This window comes from Achroia grisella, unplaced genomic scaffold (assembly GCF_030625045.1).
Source record: "Achroia grisella isolate CSIRO2021 unplaced genomic scaffold, CSIRO_AGI_Agris_v1 utg402, whole genome shotgun sequence".
Classification (NCBI taxonomy): domain Eukaryota; kingdom Metazoa; phylum Arthropoda; class Insecta; order Lepidoptera; family Pyralidae; genus Achroia; species Achroia grisella.
The window spans coordinates 4,903,579-4,916,478 of NW_026712841.1; the positions used below are offsets into that span (position 1 = coordinate 4,903,579).

Genomic DNA, 12,900 nt, shown 5'->3' on the forward strand with positions numbered 1-12,900 from the left:
AAAAAAGGATTGATACACATGATATATAAGATAAAAGGTTGTCACCACAACAAAAGCGATAGAAAAAAATATGAGATAATACGAAGACTCGTATAACGAGGGTGTAAACAAGGTAACCGATTGCTGCCTAGAAACTTTTACAAATTGGATCAATTATGACTGTGACAATACAAAACTAGCTGTTACCTGCGATTTCATTCGCTTTTTTATATAAAATTCAGTTGCGTTTTCTTTCTCCACCTGGGGCCTGCCCGAAATTTGCCGTGCCCTCTACTTTAATTTGTTAACAAATTAGTGCATGTTTTTTTGTCAATTAAAAAGTAAATGTACTTTTCGTGTTTGTACAAACACTTATAATACAGTTTCATTTCTTATTTAGAAAAATTGCAATGTATGTCGCACCCTTTTATATACCGCTCTAGGTTATAGGCCCCCTCAGCATCCCGCATGCTACTCAACTGGTAAAGGGAAGCCAAAATTTGTCCTCGTGAGACTTATATTCTTCACGTAGAAACATCCGAGATCCGTTCATCCGTTTGTTTGTGTATATTCAAACCTGTAAACAGAGTGACAGACCGACAGAAAGACGTACAAATTTTCGTTAGCGTTGCTACCCAACACTAATTTCATTGTGTTCTATTACGAACATCAATTAAGTTCATAAACGAAGAGTAATTTATCGCGGTTCGTTATAATTTCAGAGATTGATTCGATATTCGATTCGGTAACGATTTTGCCATTATGACTGTGGTGTTGCAAGTATTGAAATGGGACACCACGACCCTCCTGTAACCTACATTCCTAATGTAATTTTTGTGTCGTTTTGTTTTGTAATTAAAAAGATATCAAAATCAAAATCAAAGAGTATATCCGTACGCATTAAAATTTACGAATTTTGGACTCCCAAGATAGTTGAATTTTTACACAGATTTATTTACTAATCTGTACATAGACAATAATACATTAATATAGGTATTATTGTGTATGTATAGATTAGGTTGAAGTTGTATTATAGCAAGGAAAACAGTTAATTAATATAATGATTTACATTGCAAGAAAACGTATAAATATATTACTTGATATATTTTATTATCATATAAACATAATATTGAAACGTTATTCATATTTAAATATAATTTTGTCATAATAATAATACCATAGACTAAATACTTACTAACCACAACTCGATATATTTAGGTATCCTTATATTATTATATGATCAGGGATTTTGAAGGATCATGTCTCGTTCAATTTTCTTATGTGAAATAAGTTTTAGAATTCTTTGGCAAAAGGGCTATACCTATCTTATATCTTCTCTTTTGATCCCATTTAGAATAAGTAAAGTAGCGAAAATCTCAGAACATCCATTTCTAATGTAAATATATTTATGTGGTTATTAACAAATTTAAATGAGGGATATGTTGTGAATTTACTGTTTTTTTAATATTCAATAATGTCTTTGCTATATTTGAAAAGAATTTCGTGATTACTAACCTATTAATCTATATTAACACTATGTAGTCGGACATTTTCCCGCCAAAACAGGGTGCAACGCAGTTATTTTTTTAAATTTTCTCGTCGATATTAGACTCTGTAAAATATTCATATTGTACGATATATTTGATATTTTTATGTTTAACAAGTTTCCTACGCCTTACCAACGAAACGAGCAAACTCGTCTCCTGTTTTTTATTATAAAAAAGGTATTACTCGTTTCCTGAAAACAATGTGTTAGTATTATGAAGAGAAGGAATGGATTTTCTTATGAGGAAAGTAAACATTGAAATTACAGATCCAAATTTACAAATTCTTTCTGTGTTTTAAAGGTATTAATATAATATTCAATATTCCAGAGCGATATAGGCTACATACTATGATAATACAACATTCTCAGTTATGAATAGGCAGCCAAAGATGAAGGATAATATAGTATGAGATATAATCACTGTAATCTTTCTACATATAAAATTTTAAACTATACGTATAAATACATAATTAACAAATAATCGTCAACTAACCGACTAATTTATGTTTCGGTACTTATGACTAAAACATTTTGTTATAATTATTATTGTTACCCTCCTCACATTTTACAACATTAACTTTTTGTTTGTGGAAATTTTATTCAATTTCTACTAGACAACCAATGTTATACTATAACTATAACGAATAATAACTTTATTTCTTCGGCTTCGGTGGTCCAGCGGTTTAGCACACCGTATTACTTCCGAAGTTAGCGGGTTCGATTCCACGCACGGCACAATAATTTTGTATTCATGAGTATGATTGTTTGTATCGGTCTAGGTGTTTTGTATGTTGATATGCATCTATTTACGACAAAGAAATATCTATGTATTTGTATCAGTTATCTAGTACCCATAACAGAAGTTTTAGCTAAGTTAACTTGGGTCTAGATTCAGGTCTGTGCGAATTGCCTTGAGATTATTATTTTTATTATATTTATTACTGGCCATTGATATCGTCTTGAAAGATTACATATATTTAGTCATGTTTTCGACTGCAGAAACTTTCGATTGACCTAAATGTCAGAAAGGGGTCGTGAATGGCCACGAGGGCTTGGCATCGTGAAAAGGTGCCTTTGGTATACACCCACTGCATGCCTGTCCGCATTTTGTTGCGACATAGTGAAGTCGGTGCGATAAATTTATCGTAGTTGATTTAATAGCTGATGGCCTCGGTGGTGTAGGGGTTTAGCACACCGCCTTATTTCCGATGGTCCAAGTTCGAATCCTCGCACGGTGAAAACGTTTATAATCAGGAATACGATTGTTTTTATTGGTCTAGGTAGTATCTATGTATATTATGTATGTTTTGATGATTATTATTTCATTAAGAGTGGGCGACCCTTCCGCTTTTTGTTGGATTATTTTGGTGGTTTGTTATGAGTGTTTCCATCACCAGAGAGACAGTCCAAAATATAAATTGTCAGACAGTTTTGTGTCGGCCAATGTTTAACTCAAAAACTTTTGGTCTAACCAATAAGTGTAATTTACTTTGAAAATTGTAACAAATATTATATTTCTTAACAGTTATCTCAAAACAGGTATCACGTAACAGTCCCTTTTGTTATCTAACATTTTGACACTGAAACTATCATATAATTAATCATTTTGTATTTTAGTACAATTGTAATGAGAAATCTACCATTATCATAAACATTTAGCCTCAATAAAAATTAATTACAATATGCAGACTTCCTGACTGTAGCTTATTACGAACACAATAGATTGTTTACTGCACTTATGTTATTTTAGATTACAACATAGACAAACATTTCGTAATATCCGTGAGAAATATCCCACGTCCTCTAAAGATGTTGTGACCTACAGACGAACAGAAAGAAACGTAATGGGACAAACACAATGCATGTGAATAGTTAAAAATACAGTTTGTATGACAGCATATGTGAATTAAGTAAATTGTCCACGATAAACAACTAAACAAGTGAATGAGTATAGATCGTGCTTATTATAAATACATCCAGAGATATATTTTTTATTTAGGAATAAAACGGCAAAGTGCAGAAAATACAGGAAAAAATACGAGAAAGTCATGTCGATGGTGCTGTATTATTTCAGATATATTTCTCTTACGCTGTTAAGATATCCTTATTAGACCTCATACAGAAATGTATTTTTGGGTACTGTTTTCAATCAGCACAACACGCTCCTGATCTTTAGAACTCCTATTTTACAAAGTCGTCTGCGTTGGCATAGTCACGGATGAGCCGGATTGCAGTTTATTTAACGATACAAGTGATATAGTTTAATAAAAGTTACACGAACATTAAATATTGCTAAAAATCTATATATTATATCCGTAATCACTTGTATAATTCAGAAGTAACAAAAATGTGAACATAACAAACGTAGCAAAAATTCATCTTTATTTTTACAAAAAAAAGTAGTATATATATCAGTTGTCTTGTCCAGTACCCTTAACATAAGATCTACTTAGCTTGGTACTAGATGACGCTGTGTGAAATTATTATTATTACAGAAACACAACAAAATTTCACATTTATATCTATTACTTTACATGCATTATGAAGATTGTATTTATGGCTGTAGTTAACTTTGCGGCTTGTGAAGTAATAGAACGTGCTAAATAGTTCCTGTATAATGGCTCCACTGTGTCTTAGAGATAACAGCTATGAACTATTAGTCTAAATTATTACCGGAATGTAGGGCAATCATGTCGTAGGTTCGAACATTTTGCGTAGAAGTTTGGTCAATGATACATTTAACTGAATATCATTTCGGACTTCAAATAAAATACAACCAAATTTTTAATTAATGATATTTTTTAATGGTATTCGCTGGTGGAACACCGCAGTAAAAAGAAATATTTTGAGAGTATGAGCAGAAAGTAAAGTAAGATGTAAGTAAGTTAAAGGTATAAGTTCAGTGTCACAGCGCCATCTAGTTTCAAGCTAAGCAGAGCTTGTATTATGGGTACTACATAACTGATGTAATTACACAGATACTATACTAGATATTTTTAATAATATACATACAAAATACCCAATCCTATACAAACAATCATACACATGAATACCACGGAGATTATATTAGAATTTCATTAATTGGTAGTTATTTATTTTTGTTCATCAAATTTGATAGACATCTTGTTAATACTTGTTATATAGTTGTACTTTATCTGATCTGTGAAAACAATGCTTAAAACAACATGTCACTTGAAAGTTTTTTCTATAATATTTCAGTGTCTATCGTCTTTATAAGACGCTATACTAGAATTGTATATATAGAGCTTTTTCTTGTATATGTCGCAAAAATTGATAAAGGTAAAAATTGATATCGGAATTGGATAAGGTCAAAGCAGAAATTTATTTACACGATATATACATTAGAAAGTGTGTATAAAATCAATGTAGAATTTTGGAATTGTAATATTTGATTGATTAAATTGTACTTTAATATTTACTCAGGAGCATAAAATATAAGATTAAAAACTCTTAACGTATTCACTCTTATACGTATAATTAGTAAAAATCATGGGATCTTACCATGTTTTATAATTATTTGCTGAGGTCCCGATATTAATACTAATTATACGTGTAAATAATGACCGCAACAAATTTAAAACAGTATTAACTCTTGTTACAGGCAGTTTTTTTTTAAAACATACATACTTCATTTAGAAATAATAATATTATTTCTTAATGAAATGATATATGATGCAGGCATGCATACCTACTTATTATAATGAATGGGATGATAAATGTAGGTATATTATATATGAATGTATTATCAGTAATAAAGAGTATAAATAAATTATGTATATGCGATTTTAATATGCGTAAAGCTTATTGCAAATATTTTTGATGCGTATGAAATAAGAAAGAAGTCTTTCTTTCAGTACGAAAGCCTTTAGGATAGGCATCTTTCATGAGAGATTTATGTAGGTCCAAGAAGATATATGGATGGTTATTTGTTGCAGTCGGGTAACGATATTAGAGACGAGAATAACAAGGCATTGGTATGTAGCTATGCCGCGCAGGGATGCGAACCATACGAGGATTTTCGTACAAATACGAAATTTTTGGCACATATACAAGAATAATTTCACCCTTATACAAATTTGTATGAGATTTTGACCTACGATAATCGGTCAAAATAATATTATGTACGACGATAAAGAGTCAAATTCAGTGAATGTACAAGACTTTATCAGATTTCTATTTCTTCGTATGAGGCAAAGTGTTTTAAGGTTGGCAACCCTGATGCCGCGCTATTTGTATGCTGAATTGGATCTGAGCCAGACTGCACTCTTGTCGATGTATCGAACAATACGAGATTGATAGATATGCTACAGATTGCTACATTATATTGTGAGACTATGTCATTTAGAACAAAATATGTATGAGTTACTTGTTTTGTTGTTTGATTTCTTATTGTGTTCAATGAATTAGTAGAACATAGTTAACAAAATATGTTACATATTCTTATATGTATCGCATTAGATAGATAGTGGCGACTGACACCTGGATATGTGTACATGCAATGGTGGCTACCTTCCATGAGATGGCCGGCAGTGATGAGCATCACGTGACTCCCGTAGTATGTGTTGGTATTCTGGAGGACTAAGGTATCGTGCCTCCGTACTTAGGAATTCCACTACCATATCTGGCCCTTCAAATCAGAACACAGTTAACAATGGAAGTTACTTAATGACAGACATAGCTCAGACAAAGAACTACGCATCCAGTTTCGTACTTCTAAATAGGTTGTTTCTAATAACAATTTTGTAATTTCACTTATTAATTAAATTTATCAATATATACCTTGTTCTAAAAAATGCAACTAATCTGTGAATTAATTTTCATTATTGGTGATGGAACAAGAATACAATGTGTCACCATTCCTTTATCTTATTTTATCGTCTGAATGACGTTAGAAGCAACTGGGGACAAGGAAAACTCAAAATAAATCTTTTACTTGGCCAGTGTAGTAATAATGGATATGCGCCTAACAGTAATAAAACAAAACAGTGATTAAACTTGGTCATGTCGATAATTATTATGTAATTAAAATACGAGAATTCAGTAATTGAAATTCATTAACATTGCTTTATTATCCGCTAAAATTTCAGCTTGTTTACGGCCAACCAAAACTAAAACGAAACTGCAAGTTTGTGTCGAAACTAGCGAAAAACAAAACTAAACGATAGTTTGGTCGGATAGTAGAATGTAGTATTATGTATAAACTATCCTACTGTTAGGCCTCATTACCTCAAATGATAATCAACGATAATTGGAATGACATTTTATATCTAGAACAATAATACCGGAAAATGTTATTCTAAAACAAAATCATTTAAAATAATAAATAGAATAGAATAGAAAATCATTTATTCAAATAAACTTACATTGAATGACTTTTGAATACTCATTACATTTTTTAATCTACCGCTTATTCGGAAAGCTGTCTCATCACAAGAAGAACGAGCAAGAAACTTGCGTGTTGCTCTTTTAAATAATTTTATTATTACTTTACATTTTTATGTTTAAGTGTGTGAATACAAACCACTAATTATCACTAATTCAATTAAATACTCAAATAGAAAAATAATTGAATATATTTGTTATATATTCAATATTTTTTCTACTGGTTAAAATAAAATAAATAATAGTGTTCAGTTTTACGCAAAATATTCATTCAAATGGGACATTGTATCTGGGAGAATATATGATGTCAGTTTAAAATACGAGTACTAAAAAGCAATTTTAGTTGATCTGATCTGAAACTAGAAGGAGCATACAATTGTCCCTTGTGTCAAGTTTTAATAAAAATGTTAATTCAAATAACACATAACGTCGAGAATATTGTTCTCCGTTGAAAATATTGTTGCAAAAGCAAAAGGCAATTTCAGTTAATCCGAAAGATTATACCATAAATTGGTGCGGCTGGCATCTGAATGATAAATTAATTCTATTCGAGATATCGGACTTCAGTCAATTTATTCAATTACTGGTAAGAGTTTCATTTGTATGTATCGTATCCATGTCAGATTATATACGATGTGTATGAATTTTTTATATCGGTTTCGATACTCCGATCGGCCTATTTATGGAATGGTATTTTCTAAATTGGTTCAGGTATGTCCAGCATTAAGTGCCAGATATTTAATTTTAATCTAGGATATAGAACGTATATACGGGACTATATTTATAACCGCAACACCGATAACAAATCAAACTAAACCGAGAGACGGCGCTAACCATACTTATTACAAAAAAGGTTAAGTAAAGTTAACTTTACTTAATTACGTTTGCCATTTTTATTACAGCACGCAAAATTTTGTATAATAAAAACTTAATGAAGCTTTCTTCGGGTTAAATTTTTAAAGCATTAAAACTCTATAACGTGTTTGAAAGAACGTAACTTTTTATTGATCCCAGTAAAGTAAACCGGTATAATACAGATAATTTACGGAAGTAATATTCCCTATTAAACATTTTACTTTTGATAGTTTATTCTACTACTTTTGTTTGTTTCGTAGTAAAAATTTTATCTGTGTTTCCTTTGCGAGAAAAAAATAAACAATTTAGGTCTAAATAATCCGTATTACGAGGGTCAACTTAATTAAATTTATGGAAATGTATCTTGTACTGTAAACCTCTATTCTTTATATAGATACTGTAATACAATATTTTATGAGTAGATACAAATAACTTGACCTTCTGATATGTACTTAAATAACAGACAAATATCATATTGATACGACTGTTTGCTTGATTTTGGAAGTCACCCAAAACCATAGGATTGTTTACGAAAAGAATTTATTGAAATGAACCAGCTTCGACGACCGAACGCGGTGACACATCAGTCATATTATTGTATGATTAAGTATTGAAATTTCTTGTTTTTCCTTTTTATTGAATCTACGTATCGAGTTGTCTTATTCGTTCAAGTAAATATTTTAGATAGTACCTATACGATCCTATTTAGTTCTAAGTATTTGTTACAAGGATAATAATTCATTGCTCTGCTATTAATAGATGTTGTTTTAAGCGGATTGCGTATTCATGTTCGACATATTTCATAAGAGGCAAGGAAATAACTTTAAAGATAGATCAATCTTTAACGTTCTCCTATTTTTGTAACAAAATAGGTTCCACGAATTCTTTATCTTATTCTATACATAGATAATTAAAGTTTTATACGTATTGTAAAGCAATCTGTGCCATAAAACTAAGATTAAGGCTAAGTATATACATACATACACGCTGTAGTGACAATCCATGTATAATTACATTTACATGTAACTGTTAATAAAGTCACTTTTGACACTGGAAATAATTTTATTTTCATGATAATGAGTTGTACGTTTAGATAAATATTAGTTTTTATTTTAACTACTACCTTTAAAGAAAATATAAATAAACTCGATATTTTGTACATAATATGTAACGCGTTTTATTGACTGTGAAATTACATATTTGGGGCTCAAATTCCAGTTATTGCATTTTTCCCAAGGACGGCAAAATGTACATAATGTCGTTTACATCAAATTGCCAGAGGCTGTGTTGTACTTACTTACTTTCCATTAGGAAGGATGAACAGAAATAAATGTTAATCATAGTTATACCTACTGCCAATTATTACAGTATCAGACTTTATATAAATCTATCAGTATTGTTAGAATCAGCTGATAATTCTTTTTATTTTATATTATATTACAGGTTTTAACACAAATAATTTTATTGCAAATAAAGGTCCTCTGTCGATGTTTCGACTAGGTTGCACTAGCTGTGGTCATATCGTGGCCACGTGTAATCGTTTATCTATATTAATAATTTGAATAATGAGTACTAAACAAGAAAACTTATAGGATTTCAAAAATTAATATAATCTTTACACAATGTAAAGATATAGCATGTATTAAAGTAATATTGATGACAGTATTAAGCCGTATGATAGTAGGTGATCAATATCAATCTCTGAAGATCTCAGAAGACTCAACGGTTATTCGACGCGTGAATTTTTCACCTCATGAATACTTCGCAGTCAATCTCAATAAAGATTTAGTTGCCGCAAAACAGCTCTGAATCTTTGATAAGCTAAGCTCGTTGAAACTTTGTAATTTGCGACGATGTTTTGTAAAGATTTAATGTATCTCTAAAAACTCAAGCTGTTTTTATAAATGAGTTCTTTAATTATTTATGCCTATATTAAGTTTGCTATTTCTGATATTTTATTTTATATCTAGTGCCTTATATTAATACACATAAAAGTACTCCGTAGTTATTGAGATAAATTGTATTATATATTTCATGACATGCCATTCTGGCTGACTGACCTGACTTCATGCTATCACCATCCACTGGTGCCCCGCCAACGTATACCGTTAGCGTAGGCGTGAGTACCAATCTCATTTTCATCCAATAAAAACTGTTTTGGTAATATTGTATTTATTTTTATATGTGTGTCTAACCTGAGATATTAAGAGTAAAATTATATTTTTTATGTAACTAGCGCGGTAAACAACTTGGCATTCCTTCTGATATATGTATCTGAAAAGCACCAAGGACATTAGGTCATGATGTGACTCCCTCGATGCCCCTCATCGATTGCCATTCCAGAGGACAATAGTGTCAAGCTTGTTTACGTACCCTGTAGCTTCACAGCCATATCTTACCCACTAATTGAAACAGCTTACAACCCCTACTCATCACGTAGACGACTTTGTATAATATTATTTTTAAAAAACAAAATAACATTTTTATTATCTTTAATATACTTACATACGTACATAATTATTTTCATTAATAAAAAAAAAAATTAAAAAGAGAAGAAAGTCACTCACTTGACTATTTGGAAATGTGGCGAATGCGGACTGCACTTTATGCAGCGCGTGGTCCTGCTGGTGTGCGGGCGGGGGCCTGCCCTTTGGGAAATGGAACCTAGGGATAACTCGGGAGGGTGCGCCGCTATTCGCAGCCCCTCGCACAGTCCGTTGAAGCGTCGTATGCGGCGGCGCAGACGACGGTTTCGAAGGTGTGGACGCGGCATAATTCTGTAAACAATAACGTAAATATACATTATTACCTGTCCGATTTATACACATTACATAAGGCATAGAAGTATTTTCTACAAATATTTTAACTAGTTTAAGATATTCTGTGCCCGCGGTTTCATCCTAGTGAAATGTATAGGCTGTGTTATTCTGATATATATGCTATAATATTGTCAAGTTTCATTAAAATCCATTCAATAGTTTTTTCTTGAAAGAGTAGCAAACACCCATCCATCCAACTAAACTGACAAACTTCCGCGTTTATAATATTAAGATACAACTCTATAAATATTTTATACATATATAATACTCCGATTTCTATCAGGTTCTTATTTTTCTTTAAACTATTCTTTTGATATAAAATATGGGAATACATTAATGTAACATTTCCAAATATATATGAACTATGTAGAGTGGAAAGAAGTTGAAATACAATAAACAAATGCTTCATTATATATAGAATTAAAAAAATATATATCTATTAAACTATGAGTCTATGGAATATGAAACGAATTTATTATTATTTAGGCCACACACGCTACGATAAACAACTACGTCAGAACCGTAAAGTTCGAAATATAATGACAAAACGTAACACATTTAGCAGAAACTTATTCTATTTTACATACCAAAATATGTTACGATTAATTTCATAATTCGAACTTTATTGCACTTTAAATCGTATAAACCTACAAATATACTATACTAAATAATACTAGAGTACTCGTAGTTATTAATACAATGTTTTGGATTTTACCGGAGCAATAATAAAATTGATATATATTTAGCATTCTTAGTGATGAATTGTTGAAGGTCTCTATAAAATATTTTGAACATTAATTGCTGAATAATAAATTTAATATTATTATATTTATAATGCTTACCAATACCGCCATTTTTATTCCATAATACGTAATATTTATGTAATTTTTTTATATTATTCTATAACAAGATGTCTAAATCTCGTATCGATTCGAAGCGACTGCGTAATAGTGGACGTGTAAACACAATCAAAATACTATACTCTCGATTTCCATAACAGGATATCAAAAGAAACGAAATAATCTGTATAATTATACCTTTAGTAATATCATAATAATAATATTCGTTCAATATTAAAATTTATATTGTGAAGGTTGATCATTTAGCAATACTGTTGGTCACCCAGTGGCATAAAATTAAACTATAAATAATTTAAATTATAAATTTGAACATTATTAAGGTATTAATTTAGAGATATATACAGATTCACAGATTCGACAAATAACAATATTGACATTATTAGATAAGTCGTGTAATGTAATGCTGTTTTTATTGAATTAATGTATATTTAAAGCATAAGTTTAAAAAAATATTTGCACTCTGCACTACTTCTCTATGCAACTCCGAATATCAAAACGCATAAATTCTACCCCTTTGTAACATTGCTATAGACTAGATGAGATCGCGACTTCTTTCGGATAGAATAGATTACATTTTTATTATTTCTAAACAGATTGAAATAAAACTAACACAAAATTTCAATTGAAGCTTATACAACGTTAAGTAACAACGGTAATAACTAGACACAAATGGGTTGAGTCGTTGCTGAGGTTAGCAGGTTATTATATCTATAAAGTCTTCTAATAATATAGTTTATCAGTTATATATATCAGTTTTATTTCTAATATATTATAGACTTGTAAGTTGTTCATGAACTTTTTTTTTTATTCTTTATTGTACAAAATCTTGTATACAAAAGGCAAGGTTAATACCATATGGCACACTAAGCGGTGTGCTAAACAGTTAGATCACAGACGCCAACAAATATAAATAATATATATATTATATTACATTTTTTTATATAGGTATTCTTTTTTTCAACTTTTCCTCTTTGGGAAAGCTGTTCAGTTTCACTCATACTACGAGTATCAGTCTATTATTTTGTGTACTCTTTACAGCTAACCTCACAAGGTTATATTATAAAATACATATTTCCTAAGTTTTTCCTAAACGGAAAGGTGAAAGGGCAATCTGTGTGATTTATAGTAGGTACGATTGCAGATATTTTTCAAATTCACTCGAAGGACGCTAGTGGTTGTCGCGACACGAGAAATTACTCTAGGTGGAAATACTCGCTTCGGAAAATCACGTTTCAGGCGTGTACGGCATAAAATTCGTACCGCTTTTACATACGAGACATATTGTGTTTGGCGTAATATTTATCTACGTGAATTTCATTGAAACGTTTCCTTTTTTTCAATTATGTTTATTCATCTGTGTTCACATGTTACGTATTTCATTATTAACATAAATATTAGTATAACTATGTAAGTTAGAAACTTCTAATTGTAAATTATA

General features: G+C 30.7%; 1 protein-coding gene across 3 annotated transcripts in view; it reads right to left on the reverse strand.

Annotated features, from left to right (window-relative positions):
• The window catches only part of LOC131844205 (serine/threonine-protein phosphatase 2A regulatory subunit B'' subunit beta-like), a 161,320-nt gene that overhangs the window by 33,018 nt on the left and 115,402 nt on the right, over window positions 1-12,900 (reverse strand). For all 3 annotated transcript variants that reach the window (XM_059193023.1, XM_059193026.1, XM_059193025.1), the window contains exon 2: window positions 10,351-10,560. In XM_059193023.1, coding sequence (XP_059049006.1) covers window positions 10,351-10,560 — 210 coding nt within the window. The remainder of the gene's footprint in view (window positions 1-10,350; window positions 10,561-12,900) is intronic.